Genomic DNA, 23,875 nt, shown 5'->3' with positions numbered 1-23,875 from the left:
TTTTTTTGCAATCAAGTAGTTATTTGTATGAAGTATATATAGCAATTGAAAAGCAATTTGAATGATATATTACAAAATTCAATATGTGAAAATATTTATTTTGTCATTTTCATATTGAAACTTATTTTTGCACGTTATAGTTTTATAGGAAACCTGGACCCGGGTTTTTTTTTGGTGCTAGTAATTCAATATGAACCTGTGTTGACGATGTGAGTTTTTTTGTAGATCATCCATTGATGAGGGTTTTAATAATTCTCATGATTTTTTTGTATTCAATAGCCGTAACGTCATCAAGAGGCCGTTGAACAAACTAACAATACATTTTCAATTACCAGAAGAGATTATCTGAAGATCTATTTGTTTGATTCGTAATTAATCCTTTCTGAAGTTGTTGCTGGAAAGGTTAAAGTTACAATTGAGGGGGTAAAAGTCCCTAAATCTTGAAATTGAAATATATTTGCTGTCGTTTTCTTTGTAAATTAGATGCAAATATATTCGTATTATAAAATTATATCTTGCATATCGATCCTATGAATTGATACAAAACACTTTCTGAGAAATGTTCATACAGTTCGTCATTATTTTTCTAAGGACATTTCTAACATAGGAATATAATATCCTACTCGATAATGAAAGCCGTTCACATGAATATTCACCTCACATTTGCCTTTCTCTTTGGTCAGTTTTGTTCCAGAAAACATTCATTAATCAAACCGTTGAAGGCAAAGCGCTCAACATCGCTCTACACTTCAATGTCAACACAAAGTGGCTTATATGCCTCGTGTTGTAACTTCAGCAATTTATATGTGCCACTCACCGTTGGGAAATGGTTGAAGATACGGTGACTTGTTGGTGATTCTATTGAGTTTGTTGTATTAAAGGGTTTTCTGGTGATGAATTCATTTGTCTGCAACTTCTGACTTGGAATAAATCTACCTATTTCAATTCATATTTTCACCACGACCGCTATTTTCGAATTCAGTTTCCTCTCCCTCATTTTCTTCATCACTACAATGAGACATTATTCTTCAAAAAAGGGACTAGAAAGGAGAAAGGAAACCGAATGGAAATGTTGCCTAGCTTCATTTGAACTTTTTCACCAATCCAAATGTTTGAAATTAGAACAGAACCTGTGTCTACATTTGACGTGAAGTGACGTTTGGTTATTTGGTGAAGCAAAACTAACTATTATTCATTTGAGATGAGTAGAAAACAAAACATGCTGAAGTAGTAAGCTTAAATGAGAAATTCCTGTAGACTTTTCGAGGTTACAAATTAGACAAGTTATACTTGTCATACAAAAGCTTTCTGGATTGAACTAATAAATGAAGTGAAATTTATTAGGTATTTATAGAGCGATGACGATCAGTTAGATCTATAAAAATCACTTTCAAATATTAGTGAAGTCCAACCTAATGAAAAGGAACTGGTTTTTATAAGCCTCTTGAGTGGTATACTAAACCTAACCGGATTGTACGGAAATTTTCCAGAAAGTGTTCCAGAAAGTATTTTGTATAAATTTATTGAATCGATTTGAAGACCTCGTGAACTTGAAATTTCTGCAATAGTCGAACATGACCATCCACCTGAATATGACTTACAAGTCAAAATGTGACCAATCAACAAATTATGATTACCTTAAATTTTTATCGATTACCTACTAAACTCTGGTCGTTTACCAGTTTATGACCATTGAGAGAACAACTTCAACAAGTTGGCACTCTATGCGGACGACACAGCTCTGCTGGCGAGATCAACAAGCCAAGCGCACGTCACTAGACACTCGCAGCAACAGGCAGATAGATTAGAGGAATGGGCCAACCTGTGGTAGATCAGTATAAACCTTGACAAGTCAGGCAATACTGTTCACCCGGAGGCGGGTACACCCGAAAGGAAATGTTATCTTCAACAGACAAGAGATTCCGTGGACCAACGGGGGGGTCAACCTAGACAAAGGATTAACGTTCAGGTCTCACGTACGGCAGAGAATAGGAATGGCAAGATCTGCCCGACAAAACCTATTACCAAAAATAGGTCGAAGAAGCAACATGGGACTGAAAGTGAAGTTGCTGATGATGAAGACCGTAATACTACCGGTAATCCTGCATGCCTGCACTGCCTGGGCCAGTGCGCAGCGACATACAGATAACAGATCCAGTCGTTTATGAACGCGTGCGTAAGGGCCGCCGTAAACGTTCCAAGATATGTACCGAATAGGTACCTACATATTCCGGGATCTAGACCTGAACATACATTACGTGGACGCATACACGAGGAAACACGCAGAGGACACGTTCGACAGAATTTGAGCGGACGACAACCCACTGCTAAGCGACTTACATAACGCACTAAACAGGGATGATCCCAGATTCCGAGAAAGGAACAAACATAGGAGGCCAACGAAGCAGAACCAAAGACCACCCCCGAGAGTTGATGTCAGGCGGCTCCGGTAAGTATGAAAATTTCTCAACCAGACTACAAATTAATCTCATTTTCAGATTCACTGAGAACCAATGCTTGCTCGCGACTGCTGAAGTGCCCATCAGTAAGTTGAGGATAGCTCCGGAGGAGTGGGGGTGGATGAACGAGATGGGATGTTCTGCACGAATTAACCGTGTGGGGGAGATTTCAACTCAGGACACTCAACCCAGGAGGGGGCATGGGGAAGGGGGACCATTGAATCACTCCATTAATTCCTATAGTATACTTCCATTATCAATATTTCGATAATTTAGCTGTGAACTATATTGTAATTTTTTTTTTATATAGATATGCATTTTAAAATTATCAAATTACTAGTTGTTGCCCGCGGCTTCGCCCGCGTAGAATTTGGTTTGTCACATTAAGTTTCGTGGTAAATCATTTGGAACAAATACTTATAATATATTTTTATTAACCCAAAACTTCAGGTTTCCAACTTTAAAACTGACGAAATTCAATACAATCTTCAAACCCCTATTTTCCCCCTTGAGGGGTGGAAATTCCTGATTCCTTTTATAGATGCTTATTTACACTATACAAAGAACCCACCTGTATATTCAAAAATTCTAGGTTCAGTAGCTACGGCTGTACTTTAATATAATAGTGTCAATCAATCGATAGATACCCGTTTATATAATTTTGAATAGCATCAGTAAAAAAATCTGAAAGTATTAGACTAAAATACATTGGTGATCCTAATAATCCCACTCCTACTTATATTACAAATGCGTAGTTTGTGAGGATGGATGAATGTAATGTATGTATTTACGTTTTTTTACTTTTTCACCCCCAAAAGGGAAAATAGGTGTTTGAAGATTATATTGAATTTCTTCAGTTTTGAAGTTGGAAACCTGAAGTCCTCTGGTAAATAAAAAATATTGTAACTATTTGTTCAAAATGGTCTGTCGTGAAACAACAGCTTGAAATTCATATTGTCACTTTAAAAATACAGTAATTAAAAAATTATGCCAACTACACTAAGTAATGAATAGCTTCGAGAATCGAATTATGTTACCTACGAAGAAATTTTGCAAAACTAACACAACTGTCAACATCTGCCCTCACGCGTCTGCCCGCGTTCAAGTCGCGTTTTCGGCGATGGTGCTTCATTGCTTAGACCCCCCCTCCACCGCGCATCGCCCCACGTCGTCTTACAGTAGAAGCGATACGTAATGGTTCACTGCGTTGCGTCAAGTTAATCTTATCGTGATAACTTTTGAACGATTCTCGTGGACTTTTATTTAGAACGCCTAGATAACTCACAGAGAACAAGATATTTTCCGACTTACGTAATACTTATCGTTATATCATGACCATTACACAGAACATTTGTAAATTGTAGCCTATATGTTATTTTGATGTATAAGCTGTATTTTTGTGAAGTTTCTTCTGAATCCGTTCAGTCGTTTAGGCATGAAAGAGCCACAAATATACATACAATTATCCATCCTCACAAACTTTAACATTTATAATATTAGTATAAAAGTATAGATTTTACACCTTGATAATTTGTATTTATTCAATAGCGATGCATTGTGTTGTTTATGCGCCATCACGCACAAGCTTTATAACTTCAGTGGTGTACTTATGTCCGTTTCTAAAACTATATACAAATATCAAATTTAATTATTTAACACTTCTCTTCGGAGTGCCAGAATCTCCTGTAACTTATTTTCATTTTCAAATGTATCTTTGTACTGTTTTTTTGTATTATCAATAAAGCCGATTTATTATTATTATTATTATTATTATTATAGAAAAGGTTATTGAAGAAAATGTTGGGAACAATATTGAATTCAAGGAAAGATACCCTCAATATAATGTGTATGTTTCGTATCAGCCATTACGTTTTTCTGTTTAATCAAAATAACATTTTCTCCAGTTTTTTATTTGATTTTTAATCCGTTCGAATATTCTAAAAAGTAAGGAAACAGCAGTGGAAGTTGAAAGTAATTCTCCATTCTTTCCGCTTTGATTCAACTTTGAAGTTTGTGTCGAACATGTATTTCATATGGTCCGTGAACATGTTTGATGTTAATTCACAATCCAATAATATTGAATGCATACGTGTTAAAATGGTAACCCTTTTTTTTAATCGGGAAAATTAATACTCTCAGAGGATTTTTAAAACATGTTGTATGAAATAAATAATGCAATACTTAAGTACTTCAAACAAACGCCGTATAATATGTACGTCAATTGAGCAACAAAAATAATTGCAATTTCCTCGAAGGAACTGGTAATTCTGCAAATAGATTTCAAACCTCGAAGTTGTTGTAAACATCACGTACAACATCTAAAACCGTACATTCAACATGACAAATTACTCGATTATTCACAGAGGTATTAGTGACAAGGAACTTTGTGTCCAGACAAAAACCTACATATGTTTCGAAATGAGTTATTTCGAACGACCAATCGGTTACTACTTTTAAAATGAACATGAAAATGAAACAAATTAAATGGAGAACAATGAAATATGTGGTATGCAAAAGAATAAAACTCCACAGAAGTCAATATAGGTCATTATTGAATTCATAGAAATAATTAAAAATAATTAGTAGAACGAAATAACTTCCAATGCAATATCAACGAATATCTTAAGAATTTTTTCAGATTTGGTTTTATCCAGTTTACTTGTGGTGAAAGTTACAGAGAGAGACAGAAGACGAATCTCGAGGTCGATGCTGAAGCTTGCCTCCGCGATGGACTGCCTTGGAGAGCCTTATTTATCGTCAATATGTGTGCTTCTACCCTTCTGTCGATGCCATCCATTGTGTTTCTCGTGAGAGGAGATGTCCATCTCAAATTACATCCGGGTCTGTCCTTCAAGGACAAATTGTTTCAACGGAACATACAAATGCACATAAAATGTGCATTTTACTACTCCATCTTGATACAAAAATACAAAAAATATGGAAATCTTCCAATGAATCTGGATAACATTACGAGAAAAAACAGACAATTCATTCATAAATTATGATTTTATGTCACGGAATGAATTTGATCTATTCATGTCACCGATGACATCGTAATGACATTCATTCGCTCATTTGATAAAATCCCAGCCAAAAAAAATCTTGTTTAAATTGAAAGGATTATATTTTTAGGAGCGATTAATTTTTGAAAAAAAAGTTTTTTTTTGGTTTCTACTACTTCATCTTGATAGAAAAAAATGTGGGAATTTCCCAAAGAAAGAAAGGAAGCAATACATTTTTTTTATCCAGTTTGTGTGAAAGTAACTTCTTTGCATAATCTTGACATCTATGTATAGACATCTTTTGAAATTGATGAACATTCAGAAAAACCGACTATAACTACGAATAATTCCTAATAATAGTTCGGTAACTACTTTTAAAATGAACATGAAAATGTTCAGCAAAATCATAAACGTATTTAAACAAGAACAGAATATAAAAATTTCACAAAGGAAAGTTAAACCCTTAACTAAACTACATTCAAAATTGAAAGATGAAGATCCGTTATTTGAAAAGTCACATGTAGTTTACGAAATTCCCTGCAACAATTGTGATAAGATATATATAGGTCAAACAAAAAACAATTTAAAAACCTGCATAGCTCTTCATAAAAGTAATTGTAAAAATTTAAAACGAAATTCTTGTGCACTCACACAACATGTTCTAGATAATGATCATTCAGCCAATTATACTAACACCAAAATTCTCCATTTCGAACCAGATTCAAATAAAAGGCAATTTCTGGAAATGGCTGAGATCAAAATTAAAGAAAACAATATCAACAAAAAGACAGACATCGACAACCTCAGCAAAATTTATTCATTTTTACTAACAAAAAATATAAATCTGAATACATCCTGTAATATTAACACAGTATAAATCCCCATAATGAACGATAATAAAAAATTTGAATATATATATATATATATATATATATATATATATATATATATATATATATATATATATATTTATATATATATATATATATATATATATATATATATATATATATAAATATATATATATATATATATATATATATATATATATATATATATATATATATATATATATATACCTTCCAAGGATAGCTTACTGGATCTATTTCAAAAGCTTAAACAATAGTCACATATAATGTGGTGATTGGAAAGCTATTTAGACGAATACAATATGCAATTCCTATCAAATAAATACATTAGTATCAAACATTCAATATTTTATTCGTTAGCAAACACTTACTTATTTCAAAGTGGTATTGCTAGTTTTGAAAATTTGCTTGGGTGAATTTTATCAGGTACAGTAACGATACTTATCATTTATTATTCAAGCAAATTCACTCCAGGGCCAGATATATCAGGAGTATGAGTTGGTCGTTGGCCAAAACTTTATACTTTATATAGGCCAAACGGAGAGAATCTTCTCACAGAGAACAAAAGAATATAGAAGTAGCTTTTTGAATGCAAGGGTCAATTTGACATTGGCCAACCATTTTTTGACAGAGATACATGGAGTTGAGCTATGAGTATGAAGGTTTCAAGCTCAATGTTTTGGAATGCTCAAAAATAATTAGGTTTGAGAAATCTGAATATTTAGTGAATGATCAAATAGAGTTGAATTCTTCTCCTTTCCTGAATTTGTTTTTTATGTGGAAATTGATATTTAGTATTGGTAGTTAATAAGATACAAAGTCATATGATTTAAATATTTGTTATTATATGAATCACAAATAAGGTAGAATGTTGTACTGCTGTATAACGAAACACTTACTGTTTTGTGAAGTGTCTAGTGAAAGTCTCAGAATAAAGTATTGATTGAATATTATTATCAAACATGTGAAACAAAGTTATTGAAGAGCCCTATATTCATTAGGCATTGTGATTACTATCCATTTCCAAACTTTCCGACTGTCGGAAACAGCTCACATTTGTTTAATAAACAAACCCGAACCGTCCTTCCAGCGACAACATAATCACCCGCAACCACCACTTTGCATCAATACCCCTCCCGGCCGATCACCTAGGGGGCGCCCCGGCGGCAATTACGATCCATTACTATAAAAACATAGAAACTCAATTATCCCCAATAAGCGCCCCCGTGCCGAAAACGACGCGATGCGGAACTCGTCTTATTTCGACGAACGGAGACCGTGTCAGCCATCAGCGAACAGGGATTTCGTTTCAAACAGCCATCGTGATATATTCCTCCGTCATTATTCATCATTTCTCAATTAGCGTAATTAGTTATTGCCATATCTCGCTGGATATTACACGTATTCGTAATTTCGAATAACTCGAGTTGGCCTGGCAAGTGACGTCACGCGAAACGGACGCAGAACTCTCCTAAAACTTCTTCGTAAAGGTTCCCATGGGTGGGTGGATTACGGCTTTGAATATTAGTGCAATGGAGATTACTTTGAAAACTGGACAATGGTAGAAAGGTGAGTGGGTCCAAAGTGTGTGGGTTCATTCCACCTCTCTGCTGCGACCCGCGAAATTTATGTACAAAGTTATTCCGACCAAATCATTCGAGCTTCTTAACGAAGTCGATGGTGAAGTAAATTTCTGTCAAATCCTGCAACCAAGATTTGATCCACAGCGGAGTAGGTACAAAGTATGTACTCTGCTGTTTAATTATTCCAAATGACTCCAGACCAGTCGCTTTGCTATCAGTGATATCAAAAATCATGGAGAAAGCCGTAAACCACTATATCCTTAAATATTTGGAAGGCTTTGAGATCTTGAGTGATCATCAATGTGGCTTTCGGAACCAAAGATCAACAGGCGACCTACTATCGTATGTCATCCATATTTGGAATAACGCAATCGAGAAACATGGAAAGTCAAGAGCTGTTGCGCTTATGTGACATGAGGGTTTGTTGACCAAACTTCGAAGCTATGGCTGTATATATCCATTACAGGATCGCAACAATGAAACTGCTTCAGAGACTTTTTTGCAAGAAAGTCAGTTGCTCCATTATCGACCAGATCAGTGTGACCAGATATCCAGATTATAAAAAATTCGAAAAGTTATTTGAGTTTTCCTATTGAGGAATCCTTCTATTTTTCGAACATGAGCTCCTACATGAGTCCATGTGGATTACCAGGTATTTAATGGATTTTTGGCTATAGATTTTCGTCTCCTCCAATTCAATTGTGATACTTTTCAGTTTCCTGTCTGCGGCTGGCAGTACCACCGCTAACTTCTGAAGGGCAAACTTGTGTTGCTTCGGTCTCATCCACTTGGCTATATCCTTCATAGTTCTATTGGTAGTTCTTATCAGACTCATAATTTTGTTCTACCACCACCACGACTAGGTCATCTGCGCAGCTTATTAGCAGCCTTTCCTTGGATTTATTTCACACTAGAAGGTTCTAGTTCTAGTATTAATCCCCTTTTTGAGTATTTAGTAACACGATGCTAGTAACAGGTTTTGGCACAATGAAACCGCTTTCAGAGACTTTTTGTGCAAGGGCGTCAGTAGCTTCTATACTGTCCAGGTCATTGTGGGCTGAAATCGAGATCAAAGTATATTTGTTTAGTTTTCCTATCGATGATAGTATCATTTGACACTTCACCATCAACTTTGATATGACTTGTTGAGCAATGTCCAGCAGCCCATGACTACCCGAGAATATTTTTATTGGTTAATAAGATAGGTCTCAAAGGATTTCGATGGCCTCTTTCTATTTGCTGTGAAGCTTTCGGCATCAAACAATTGCACCGTACATGGTCAGTGTTTGACTTTGCTCAACAATGAAGATTCATTGAATATTTTCATCTCATGTTGAGCAAACCTGAGATTTTTGTTGTCCATGAAATTGGTAATTGGCGTGATCTCCGGGAACGTATTCCAACAGTTCGTTGAATCTGACCAACATAATTTTTGTCGCAGTTCTCACAGCTCATCTCATGGATTTCGTGGTCTTCATTTTCCAGCTTCGTTTTCTCTAGAGTTGATTTTTTCTAATCTTTGGTTCAACTTCCTTGTGAGAAGTGTCTGACTTGCCCATTTCATTTCAAACCATTTTTTTCGAGAGTTTGACTTGCCCATTTCTTGTACTAGTTTCACTGGTCGTGAATGTTTAATATATCCTTCTGGATACAATTTTGATTGTTCATTTAGAATTTCGCCGTCTATGATTCGGTACCTCACACTCGCAGAGAACATAACGAACTGTCTCTGATCTTTTGTAGTTTCCCCTGAAGCTAAGTGTTCATTATACAGACCTATTTTGTGTGCTCAAAATAGACAGTGCCCTGTACTAATTTTGAACTGAATCGTGCTATATTTGAAAAAGTCCTTCACTTCTTTCCTCAGATGACCCCTTGATGAAATTTTGTTTTTATATATGTTTCCAGATGAATTCATTACAAATGAAAAAAATTCATTTATATTTATTCCATCCAGATGGAATCAATTCATTATTTCGGTCAAAATCTCGAAATACGTCAAATTCAAATTATAATTTAACATACTTCAATGGAAAAATGCTACCCCTATCTTCAACCTCCTGTCGAATGACAGGTACAACCCCCAAATTTTTTAAACGGGAAGTATAATCTTGTGATATATCGTTGGAAAAGTCTCTTCATTCTCTAATCAAAAATGTTATCGCTTCTAAATTTATTGCAACAATTAAGATGAAATGAATCAAAATCATGTGGTTACCGAAATTCGATAAAATACACTCAAAACTTATTGCAATATACTCAAAACTTTTTTCATGTTGAGGTATTGATATCAAGAAAGTAGGCAAAAACCATAGCAATGTCCTTTTTAGATGGTATCCTTTAAAAAACTGCAAATAATTTCCGTGGCAACGTAATTTGAAATGCCTCGACAACATTAGTTGCCAGTATTTTAATTTAGGTTTACAGTTCGTTAACTTCAAGTCTGACAAATGGTTAGATGAACGGAAATGCATAAAATAACAGTTTTACAAATGATTGGTTACGGAGATGAAACCCGAACAGAAAGTAGCTCGCCTATTTCATGAGAAATTTTCTAATTTATCGCCCATATCTCAAGGAACAATGAGCAAAATAGAGAAGCAGTTTCGCGAGCTTGGTCATGCGGGGCAGATAAAAAAAAACAACTGCCAGTGCAATGAGTGATGATCTCAAATTAGATGTGATCCTTGAGTTTGAGGAAAACCCAAATACATCGAGTAGACAGGCATCCACTAAATTCAATGTTAGCCACATATCGATAGTAAACATATCAAAAGAAAATGAAATGCATCCCTATAAAATGATATCTACTCAGGAGCTTATGGAGGACGATTTTGATAGAACTTATTTTTGTGAGCAAATGATGGACATGTTGGATTACAATACCTTCCCATTAAAAGACGTAACATTTTCTGATGAGTGTACATTGTCTCTTAACGATCATGCTAATCGGCAAGATTGCCGCTACTGGTCAACGGAAAATCATGACTGGATGAGAAAAGAATACACGCAATACCAAAATGATGTCATTCCAAGTTTAGCAAATTTATATCCTGATCCAGGAAACCCTCAGAATACAGTGAATACGATATGATTTCAGCAGGATGGACCACCACCACATTACCAAGTTAATGTCCTGCAATACCTCGATACAACATATCCCAATTGGTGGATAGGGAGGCGAGGATCGAGTTGATGGCAATCGCGATCATTTGATCTTTCATCGTTAGATTTCTTTTTAAGGGGATATGGACAGAGCAATGTGTACAAAGCTAAACCTTCAGATTTGAATGACTTAAAAGAACGAATAACGCTTGCGATTAGGTTGGTCACGCCTGATATGTTGAATAATGTTAGAAGACAGTTTTATTTGAGAGTAGGATGTTGCCAAGACGTTCGCGGTGAACATTTTGAACATCTACTTCGTTAACATCCATAGTTCTTTTTCGTATTCTACATTTCATTACGTTTTGCATTACATTTTATTTTTTGAATGTATTTTATTGAATTTCGGTAACCACATGATTTAAATATATTTTATCTTAATTGTTGCAATAAACTTGAAAGCGATAACATCTTTGAATAGAAAATGAAGAGATTTTTCAAGGGGTTTAAAAGTAAGGGTGGCGTCTTTACGTTGAAGGATGTCAAATTATAATTTACATTTGATGTGTTTTGTTTTTTTTTAAATATGTACAGTAGCCGAAATAATGAATTTATTTCCTTCGCTTTTACACACTGTATATATTCTCAGTATTTTTCTTGTGTTAAGTATTGACCCATTTTCTGATTTGGTCTCATACGGAAGATTATGATACCTTCCAGATATTGTCGATCAGTTATCGATGATTCCAATTCTTCTGTTCATCAGTGCCCCATGTGTGGTTATAATTAATATTCCGTACGAAGTTTAATACCTTACCATTTATATGGGCAAATGCGAAATTATTGACAAAAATTTTAAAGAAGTTGCATCCATGAATAATTAAAGAATATCTCTCGAATGTTTTTGTATAAAAAATATGAAATTACCTTTGCAGGAAGCATACTGATGTAAATAATGAAAAGTATGAGCGATTACTTCACCATTTTTGCCTTTCCATAATAAATTTCACTTCAGTAGTGAAAAAAACGCAAATAGCACATATTAGCGTTGCATGTATATTTTTTCATCAGAATATTTTTCACCTTTCACACGGCTCTGATTATGATTTTGACGAAATTAATTTTGACGTACTCCGCCAGCAGTCATCCAAAACAAGATAACATTGCCGGGAATAATTACCAAAACAAGGTTTATTTTTAGTACTATTTTCATGAACCAAAGCCAGGCGCTAATAGGCCCTAATTACAAACTCCATTTCGTTCACCAGAAAAAAATAAATAATATTTTCCGCATGATGTATCATGGCTGTATACAAAAATATTTCACAACGATGATACTCCCACTATACAGAGGCTTGCTGAGTCTTTGCCGCATAAGAGAATCCAAGGTTTTACATGTCCTTTTCCCTACATTCCACGTGGATTATGAGACAGTTTAATTTTTTGTGATATTCAAACGGATATATGATGAAATAAAGAATTAGACAACCCTTCAATAACTTGACAGTCTGGGAGGCTGGGAGGCAACAAAGAAAAAACTGAAAATAGGAAAATAGTAAATATCCCTCAGATATTACTATGACAACTTATAAAATTGTCATCTCATAGCTACCTCATCTAAATCAGTGTGATAAATATCAATACAGTAGAAATATAAATACAGTGAATTAGTCACTTGTATACAGGGTGGGTCACGAATAACGCGACGGTGGCATTTATAAACGGGTCGATTTCGTTCATTTTCTAACTTCAATATCTTTGTCTCATGATTTTTGTTCCATATGAATTTCATAATTTCCTGTCGAACGATAACTTTATATGATTTTCTGATAGTTTGTGACAATGATAAAATATTGAATTTATCCTTGAAAAAGTATTTGATTGAGTAACGATTTCATTTATAACTTAATGTTCAAAGAATGAATACCTAACAAAACCATACACCGTTATTTTCCTGTGGACACAATTTGACCGTCTTTTCGAATACTCTTCTACCATCACACGATATGATCTGAGTTATTGTTGAAAAATGTTTTGTTTTGTCATATCCTGAGGAGCTGTAGGTGGAGTGAAAAATATCACATCTTCCCTATGTTCGTTGAATCTGGTTATCTTGTTTGCTCATTATGGTTCCGAAAATCACTGGAGTTTCATCCCAAACCAAACCGTTATTTTTAACACTTTGACACTTTCAAACACCAAGTGATCATCTTCAAGGAAGATTAAAGTAAATTACATACAATATTGTCCTTATTTATACCATAGATACCTGTACTAATGGAACAAAAGGTTCCAAACAGTGCATCACAAATATTATGGCTCTACCAATCCATCTATCACTAAACTTTCTACGCAAGTATATCTTTACGTCTCATAATGCTCAATTATGTGATCGCAATAGTTCCACCTAGAATATTGATGCTCTAATTGTAGAAATTGTGCCTATTCTCGGGACCATGTGGATCAATCTGTGAATAGTGCATAGTCAAAAAAATCGTCAAATTGTCCACAAACAAAAATCGTTTCGACGTTGAAAGTCATGATCATTTGAATTATGATGAAACTGTGTGCGATAGGGATATTTGTGTTTTCGCAATATTTTGCTGTGGCTAGACTGGTTTATGCCAGTGTTTCTTGAAATTTGTCTGGAGCCAACGTGTCTGACGTGTGAATCCTCTACTTATAGACCTCAATTTCGAGTTACTTTGATCTCTCTTGTTTCGGGTAATCAATGATCCTGATTGACGAAATCTCAGCAACAATTTTTTGAGAAACCTCTCTAGTTAGATTTTTCGATCTGGGTAGTTCCATTGAGCATATAGATGGAAAAAAACATATTAATCATCATTTATCAGACTCTATTCACAGAAAACCGACTGCTAATTTGACAATACATAATAAACAAAAGCTTCTCATCTTTGTACAACCATCACAGATCAATAACTCAGAATTCCTTATGGGACAAAGATCATGAGACAAAAACATTCAAGTTTGAATCTGAACAGAGTTGACTATTCAACTGTGAACACTCTGTAAAGAATATTACTGGAGTTATATCCCACCACCAAACCGTTATTTTAAATACCTCGACACGTGTTTCAATTACCAAGAGGAAGATTAAATCAGTTCAATGTTCCTCTTGAAGATGATCATTTGGTGATTAAAACACGTGTAGAGGTGTTAAAAATAACGAGTTGGTGATGGGATGAAACTCCAATAATATTCATTACTATACCAAAGGTTCCATAAAGTGTATCTCAAGTACTCCGTAAAATCATTCGGTGAATAGAAGACTATCTGAAAAATGCCAGAAATACCTCATTTCCACGACTGATGTAAAATGAGGTTTTTCAAAGACACTGATTTCCAAAAAATTGCAACGGATGAAACAAATCCTTATCGAAAAATTGAATGGAATGAAAAAGGGGCAACTCTATTTCAAAACATAATTTGCATATACATTTTCCAGGGAAACCTTGTATATTCAAGAATAATTTTGGGACCTGACCACAAGTGGCCTTCAATTTCCATCTCGCTTACACGAACTATATCATTACTCGTGACTCACCCTGTATATTTTCAAATGTTTGTCTATTTGTTTTATATTGTAGTTATGTTACAGTAGGAATCTTTTTCAGCAATGACATCTGTTTACATTCATATCTTATACACTTGAGGGCACTCCCACTAAATTTGAATACACATACAAAATTAATTTAAATTTTTTAACATTTCGTTATTCGTTGAAGTGTGCAAGCATTTTCAAAAATGCGATTTAATTTATTTGTATATTTTGGTTCATACGAAAGAGCAATTAACTTTGACTCAAAGTCTTCTTGTAGAGTCTAAGATTCATGAAGATTTTCTCTAAATTAAGGTTTTCTAGGGAAAATCTCCTCTACTTCATTTGTAGCCATTGCTTTGAGCTATATCCATAATAACATTTGTCTCCATGTCATATCGTTTTTCACTCAGAAGGAACGTGACAAACCTGTGAACAAGAAAGGTTTCCATCCTTTCTAAAATTGTCGATAGTGATTCCTTTTCACTCTATAGGTGATCCTTCAAATTATCGACCAATTTCTCTCATTCCTACTATTGCAAAGATAATTGAAAAACTAGTTAAGAAAAGACTCAATGAATTTCTCCTTCGCCATAACATTATAAGGAAAAATCAATTTGGATTCCAGAGCAACAAGAGCACACATGATGCAATATTCTCTTTCCTGTTTGAGGTGTATTCCAATATGAATGATGGATATGCTGCTGCAGCAGTGTTTTGTGACGTTACAAAAGCGTTTGACTGCGTTTATCATAAAACATTGCTACGTAAGCTGAATATCTATGTAGAGGGATAACACTACGGTGGTTTGAGTCGTATCTCAATAGTCACAGTCAGATTGTGAAAACGATTAAATGTTCAAACAGTATTGAAATAAATACTGATGTACCACAGGGATCGGTTCTCGGTCCCATATTGATCCAGTTGAACATTAACGATTTGATGAACATAAGTTTATCTGGAACATTTTCGCTGACGACACCACTATATTGTGGCATAGTAGAGGTATAGATATACTCAATAGGACAATAGCACATGATACACAAAAAATCAAGTCTTGTTGTGATTCCAATCTACTCTCCCTTAATATTTCTAAAACAAATATTATGACTTTCAAATATTCACTTCAGAATTCATCTGTAGCGAGCGGTATCATTGAGAATAGAGAGTGTACTAAATTTTTGGGACTGTATATAGACGGTGAACTGAAATTTGACGCTCACATCAAAAAAATCAAAAGTAAAATTTCCACCGGCTGTTATGCAGTGAGAGTTATTGCTAGAGAACTGAAAGTTTATACTGCGAAAACAGCATATCACGCTTTGGTAGAGTCTCACTTAAGGTAGGGTATACCTTTTTGGGGTGTGTGTAGCCTTAATGTGCTGGAGTCTGTATTTGTATTACAGAAGAGAGCTATATGATACTTGTGCAAAGCTAAACCTCGTGACTGATACAGGCAACTGTTTATAGATAAAAAAAATTACGGTTGTAGCTCTTTTTATTCTGGAGACAGTGTGTTTCATTAAAAAACATCTTGTGGAATTTGAGGTTACCACCCATCATGCAAAACAATTTTAAATTACCTATCCCTGCCAACTCTCTGGTCAAGGACTCCTTATTTTACAATGGTGTGAAGATGTATAACCATCTGCCGAGTTACACTAGAGAGATAAATATTGATACCAATCAGTAGAGAAAAAATTATTCTATACTGATAGTTTTTAACCTAGCATGTTTTATGTGTATGTATGTTTCAACCATAGTTTGAGGTTTTATATTCAGTGTTTTTATACTTTATTTCACATTATATTTCATCTATATTTTTATATTCATAGGACATTTATGTATTCTTTTATATTTATTCACTAACTTTGTTAACAAGATTTTTTTTTTGGACAATAAAGTATATAAAATAAAAGTTCAGTCCCGCCTTTTTCTGTTGTGGGCAATGTTGAGCAATCAGGAATGAATCTAAAAGTACATGGTATTTTTCCTAAATATATCGAATTTCAGAACCTGGTTATTTCTAATCACCAGGACATGTCATATTTTATATCACAAATCATCCACATCTCGGATTCAAGTACGTATATAAAGTAAATAACTCCTCTCCGCTTCCAATTCGAATATGCTCATGAACAGATCAGATATAAAGGAAAACATATCGAACCGGAAACAATTCTCTTTCAAGTAGATTTTTGTTAGTTGTATAAATACTTTGATTGATTTTCCCCTTTTTCACTCTGTTGGGGTATTAAGTCCTTCGAGGATGGATGTCAACTGGATCTTCTTAGATCTGTATCTGTATCTGTAGAGTATGGAGGGTGAGTGTAAGCCCACAGAACTTAGGCCACGTGTGACCCATTATACATCCTCCCGAAGAGTTGTCCTCATAGGTCATCGTCCATCCTGTCTTTTCCAGGAAGGTGGCCAGTCAGAAATCCTACAGTTAAGCATAGATTTTTCCTGGTCATCGCCAGATATTTCTTCGGCGCCAGCTTCTCAGGGTCGCCCAGGGTGATCCTGGCAAGATTGCATTCTTAGTCCAGCCGCTTCCTTGACTTTAACCCTGTCGTGCCCTTTAACCCACCTCAGGATAATGTTATTATATACTGAGGCTTTGGCACTCTAGTACTAACTCTGATACTGCAATTAGAACGCCTCTGACTTGACATAATATAAAAAAACAAAAACGGCCTCCAGTGCCGCAGTAATATAAATAATAATTACGAAACTCGAACGCAAAGTAGGCAGAGTCATTATATCAAATGTCACTGGGGTGTCTGTATAAAATTAGCGGCCGCGAAAAAATTGCTCGCATTCCATTTAACTCGACGCGATGTCCGTTGTGTCTCTCGGACATGACCCGATGGACCGACCAAGTCTGACAAAACGAGATAAAAGTTCGTATATACCCTTTACGAGGTCATAATAATTAATAACAGGAACGACGAGGCGGTGGTGGTGATGGTGGTGTGGCTGCATTAAATCATAATATGTTTATATGGCCGGTAACGGTGACAGATCTCGGTCTGGTCTGTCTACCCCGCCGATATATGCATTTTTTGCATTTTCGCGGTGTCGATGACGCTCCGGAAAAAGTTATAAATCTTGCGTTGTTCTTTTGTTATGTATACAGCACTGTGTGACATTATAGTTTTTCCTGCAACCCTACAATAGCTGACATAAAAACATTATTTTCTCAGTCATTTTACAGCTACATTATCCCAAAGTTTTACTTCGGGAGAATGGAATGAATAAAATAACTTTTAAACCATATGGAAGCTTCGAAAAGCTGAATTAAAAAAACTTGTTTGAAATCTATTTTTCCGTTAACCAGCTGTTGCATCTCTACGAACTACAACTTGTGCGAGATTGAAAATGAATTTGAAATAATACCAATACAAATGGAACTACATAGGTAGTTAGAAATAAATCATATATAAGTCATGCTAGAATCCAGATAGAACAGGTCACCATGAAAGGGAGTCTATGCCATAATTATTGTAAAGATGGATTGATGGATCATTAACATGACCCCCCTTAGGCAAAGGTATGACCATTGATGTTTCAAGAAATTGTGTAAAAATTCCACGCCTGGAAGTTTCGTTTATGAGTTGAGCACAGTTTTCAAGTATTCTGACAAATTGTCAGTTCCAGATGTTTTTTGTTCCTCAAGTTAATGATGATTTTTTTCAGTTCTCTCATATCGGTGTTATAAAAAATGCATGGTTTGTTCATTGATACTGTTTGAAGGTACATTGATGGATCTGGTAAAGGTTTCAAGATCTCAGTTATTTTCTCAACCATGGAGCAGTACAAGTCATTATTAGTGTTGGGATTTAGGGAGATATGTGGAAATTTTTGGTTATTGTTTTTTGGTTATTGACAATATTCCTTGTTTTTTTCACTTCTTTAGCACCATTATTCATTCTGTCTCTCTAATACATATCTTCTGCATTACGTTTCTCCTGTATAGATTTTTCTGTAATTATTGGAATATATTTCAAAAGCAATACTATCAACCTCCTCTTCGGCATCCTTAAATTCATTTGAAAAGGGAAAAGATTATCAATAATTTTGTATGGTAGTCGTTCACGCATAATGAAGATATGGAATTCATGAGAAATACATGTGTTGCAGTAATAGATAGTGCTAATGCAGCTAGTTCACAAACACATCTTACACAACCTGGATGCCGAACAGATATTTACATATCTTGAGTTTGAATGAAGTGGCCCCCAAGTGGAAGTGATAGTATTTGCCTCCGCGGCAAGTAATAGCACATATATTTAGTCATCGACACTTTCTGTTCGATCTTACGAGTGCTTTTTGCAGTGAAACTTCTTTACACGTACTTGACTTAGAGAGTAAGCTGGTGAATGCGTGAAAAGAGCGTAACAAAAAGTGTGATCGGGCGAAGCGAACGGAAGTTAGGAGGCAGGTATAAGTTAGTGAATATAGAAAGAGAGTTTCGTTTCGTATATTTCTGTAGACGCAAGGGAGAGCGGTGCGATCACTTATTTATGGTCGAGTAGGCTCTGAAGAAAACTATCATACGTTGCCACTAATTTAAGCAAAAAATTTCAATGTTGATTTTGCATCCGAAGATGGACAACTCTTGATAAACTTTCTTCAAGATAAATTAGAAGTACAAATGAATAATAACCGAAATGAGCTTATCACAAGACATAGAACAATCATAGTTGTAGTTTTCTCTGTATATCGCTTTTTTTTTGGTTAGGGAAGTGAACTCATGATGACGAAGACCCTAGAAAACTGATCAACTTCCATCCGTTGTTCACATCCGCTGCATGATTATACCTAACAGAATTGTTCTGACTGGAGATTGTGAAAGCTTGGTTTGGTTTTCTATATGGAATGGGGTGATCAGAGACTTATGTCGACACAATGCGGGGTCACGAATATTTTATCACCATCTTCGACACTTCTACAGTTTTGTTATGAAAATGGATGGAACCGAATTAAAAATTGGAGGAACCGAATTGAAAGTACCTACTCAGTAGGAGGTGGAAATGGTGGAAATGAGAAAGAAAGGCGGATGAAGTATCGAGATTGAATCTCCAAACTTAACAGTAACAGGAGTCCTTACCTTCTTTCGAATTTCAAGATAATACCGATAATACCGTTAGAAATTTCATTTGGACAAAGGCAGAACGCTGTCAGTCCTAATCAGCTTCCACTACCTCACCTCTTCAGCGTGCGAGGATTAGCCATTTGTAAAAGATACTGGCAAGTCCTTCGAATGAATTGGAGCTTTACATTAACTATTGAAGATATTTTGAGAACTGTAAGGTGTAGTTAGAACCCGAGATATTCACAGTAGATCTTGGAACTTAGTTCTTTGTGTCAAGGTAAACATCTAAAATTTTCATAGGGTACCCTGAACAAGTGCAAGATATTCTTCCTGTTGAATAATTATTATTTACTATGTAACCTGATATCTCATGTTTATGAAGCTCTTTATGGTATCATTTTTTCAGATGATTCGTCGTGGAATAATGAAGTTGAATGTCACCATATATCTAAGCGAGTAAAAGCTTTCAAAAGCTCCAGGGAAAAATATAGGAAGTTCAGTTAAAAAATTACAAGGAAAGCAGTGCCAGTATATATTCTCCACATTGAGGATTGAAGGTATTTATATATTGCTAGAGATGTTTCAGCAATTCACGAAATTTGTAACTACGTACTTTCGATTTCAAGCAGATACTCACTATCATCCAGATTGTTCCTACTGAACCCCAAATGCAGGATTGTTTTTGGCGCTTTCTTGACGAAATGTTCAAAGTTCTCCATGAAGTTATCGTAAAGTTCCAAAAATATTAGATTCTTAGGTAGAAATTCCCCCGGTAGATCTCTCAAATTATTTCCGGCTAGTATCAAGAACTGAAGATCAAGAAAACTCTTCACAGATTCATCCATATGTGTGACCTGAATAAAGGACAAATTCAGTAATGAAAGACTATAGACCATAACTGAATCACCAATATGTTTTCATTAATATTTGTTTTATTAACACAATGTAAAAATAGCAACTCTTCATTAGACGTTAAAATGATTATATTTTATTTTCAATTGGAAACATATCAAATTTCATCAGTTCGGACTTCCATTGTCTGATATGATTCTACTTTTTTTCAAAATCTATGAAAGATTGAATGAAATCAGAATGAATGAATAGCTAAAATATTAATTCTATTAAGCAATAAAACCTGAAATGAAAATACATTAAAATTAATAAAATAATAAAGACACAAAATAAAAATGACCACAGAGTGAAAGAGAAATGAATAAAAATGAAATTAACATAATATCAGAAACTAAATTGAAAAAGTTCTCAAACCAGGTTACTTCACAACGTATCGATTGTTAGTATCCACAAACGTCTTCGCGTGATGGCTGACTGTGATGATTGTGGATACTCACAATCAAAGTTACTTGGTTTGAAATCTATTTTAATATTTTTTGATTTATTATTTTCTTAATTTTAATTTTTATTTATTTCATTATCGATTTACTCTGAGGTCATTTTCATTTTGTATCATTTATTTTTATTGTTCGTTATTAATTCGTTTTATTCTATTCGTTTCAATGTATTTCCATTTCACGTTTCATTACTTAATGTAATAATTGATATTCAAGCTATTCATTCTAATTTCATTTGTTCTTCCAAAGAATTTCGGATAATATCAGACAATGGAATTCCGAACTGATGACATTCACCACGAAATATCGTCAATAACTTTCAAATAAACGTAAAAACAATCTCATCAATTCTGACTTCCATTGTCTAATATTCGAACTGATGAAATACACCACGAAACATTGTCAACCACCTTCAAACAAAATTATTTCTCATCATTCAGATGTGTAATTTAGAAACTTACCACTTACATAGAAATCGGTTATACGTAGAGTTCTCATATTTCTCATTAAGTACTCTAGATCCACTGATCCATTATATTTTATAATTTTTCTCAGTACTTTCATGGTATCTTCGAACAGATAATTTTTCTCTTGAAACCTTTTCACCTCTTTTTCTTTCAAATTCCTAATAATATATTCAGTAATTGCCAATTTATTTTCATTGAGATCAGTATCTTGATTCTGTTGAGGATTCAGTGAATTCAGATAACAGCCGAATACGGATTTTCTTAGTGCTAACAGCAAAGCATTTGAAAATCTGAGAATGTATTTTGAGTACATTTCTTCCCTATATTTTCTTGAATCTTTGATAGGCGTTTCTTCTTTGGACCACTGCATTTTGTTGAACTTATTTTGACGGAATAATTTCACGAAGTCTTCGGAAATTTCCATGATTTCTGAGTTTGGAGATCGGAGATTTTTAAACGTCATTCATTTTGACACTAGATGTACAATCAACTTGTTTTTGACTTCAAAATGTAGCACATAAATCAATAGGGATATTGCAGCTCTGAATCATTGATTCATAGTTATATATTAAACATTCTCAAGCATAGCTCCCAGAAAAGTCTTCATGTAATTAATATTGAATTTAGGATTCGCCCGGAATTATTCTTGTTCGTCATAGTAGCATGTATTTTGTACTCCAGGAAATGCTTGTTTTGTATGTTCTGATATCTCACGTTCATATGAAAAATAACGAGCTCTTCCCGTTCCATTTTTCTATCAAAAGTTCCTCTTCCGAAGTTTTTCGTGTTGGTTTTCAAACTTGACAATATTTTTTTTGCTTTCTCTATTTTTTTTGCTTGATAATCTCTTTGATCTCTTTTGCGATGGAGACTCGAAATTTTCAGTATCTTTTTCAATTTCTCATTCTTCTATCTCTTTCTCTCGTATTACTGTTGCAGTTTCTTTGTCTTGTACATCCTCCAGTAATGTTTCGACGTACTCCTCAACCAAAAATGGACGTTCAGTTGAACTACATCCATCATCATTATCTGCATCAGCTTCAACTGGACTCGTAGAAAGATTATTATCGTTGAAATTGTCACTATCTTCTTCAATCGCACTCTTTTCACTATTCAAGCAACTATCACCTTTACAATGTTTACAAAAAATTTGATAAATAATAGGATTAGAGCAATTGTTTGAAATATTATTTGTTTATTACTGAAAGGAGAACAAAAAATGCTAAAAGTTTCTTTGTCCTATCATTAGTTTGAGTTATTTTAATAACAATGATTGAGGACCATGAGGAATTGCCAAACGCAAAAATACAAAGATATTAAATTTTTTGTGAAAAATAGAGAAAATTTTTTTCACAAAAAGTGACACATGGTTGTTTTTGTTTTTTTAGTAGTATTTAAAAAAAATTATCGTGAAAATTTGTTTCTTTGAAATACTTTTTTTTTTAGAATATCAAAGAGAAATAGAAATTATGATTTTGAAAAAAAAATCGTTTCCTAATATTCATATTAAGTGGCAGAACAATTGTTTATCAAAATACATTTTTTTTTATAAGAAACAATTTTGTTTTTGAAAATCATAATATTCATCACTGATAAAAATCCCCCCGAAAAAATTCGAATATCTTTTGAACAATACATTTGTTTTATCAATTGTTTCAAACGACTAGAGCTGAAAATTATGAAATATTATGTTCATGAAACTTCAGAAAATAAGAATACGAATAAATTTTGAATATTGAAAAAAAAATTATTGCTTTAATTGAATGTTCCACTTTTCAACGTCTTCGATTATTAATAACAAAGTGAATAATCGAATTTTTTTAAGTTTTTTCAAGAAGAATCTTTTTTGAAGGCTTTCAAGAAAAGCTCCAAGAAGTGAAAGGATTTTGAGGTTATTATTTTAAAAGTTATCAGGGTTTTTATATAAATTCAAAACTTGTGAAAATTAGTTAATGACCTTGTGTCATTCACTTATGAAAATTATAAATATTGGTGATAGAGATCCGGGAGGTAGGACTTTCTTTAGTAAATTTCCACCTCTTTAGGTTTCTTTTTCAAATTTTGGATATCTTCAATATTTTTTGAGATATTTGCAAAAGACCAAACCCCCCTTTTTCCTTACTAAAGGGTTTATAAGTTTTACAATTTTTTCTAGGCCCTCACGAAATTTTTCAAAAAGTTGCTGGAGGTCATTTCGAATCGAATGGGCCCTGGATCATAATTTTCGGTGCCCTTGGACAGAAGTTCCAAAAAAAGGATCTTGTCCCAGACTATTACGGTATTTTTACACTTTCGACAAATATGTCAGTGGTGACAATTCTCTCCTTAGTTATTTAATAGCTTGATCGGTCTAACAGTTTTGATAAGGTATGGCTTTCCTT

At 34.2% G+C, this 23,875-nt stretch overlaps 1 protein-coding gene across 5 annotated transcripts in view; it reads right to left on the bottom strand.

Annotated features, from left to right (window-relative positions):
• LOC111512463 (uncharacterized) overlaps positions 1-21,990 on the bottom strand; it is a 69,251-nt gene extending 47,261 nt beyond the window's left edge. For 3 of the 5 annotated variants that reach the window (XM_074184124.1, XM_074184123.1, XM_074184122.1), the window contains exons 1-2: positions 21,496-21,990; positions 20,316-20,532 (exon numbers count right to left, since the gene is read on the bottom strand). In XM_074184124.1, the coding sequence (XP_074040225.1) occupies positions 20,316-20,532; positions 21,496-21,957 (679 nt within the window). In that variant the 5' untranslated portion in view covers positions 21,958-21,990. Of the gene's footprint in view, positions 1-20,315; positions 20,533-21,488 lie in introns of all 5 variants that reach the window. The other 2 variants (XM_074184121.1, XM_074184125.1) reach the window with 2 other exon arrangements.
• Between the last annotated feature and the right edge of the window lie 1,885 nt (positions 21,991-23,875).

This window comes from Leptinotarsa decemlineata, unplaced genomic scaffold (assembly GCF_025532065.1).
Source record: "Leptinotarsa decemlineata unplaced genomic scaffold, Ldec_3_MD MMD2_tig00026354_RagTag_RagTag, whole genome shotgun sequence".
Lineage (NCBI taxonomy): Eukaryota > Metazoa > Arthropoda > Insecta > Coleoptera > Chrysomelidae > Leptinotarsa > Leptinotarsa decemlineata.
The sequence above is the reverse complement of the archived record's forward strand: the minus strand, read 5'-3'. Positions and strand labels throughout refer to the sequence as shown.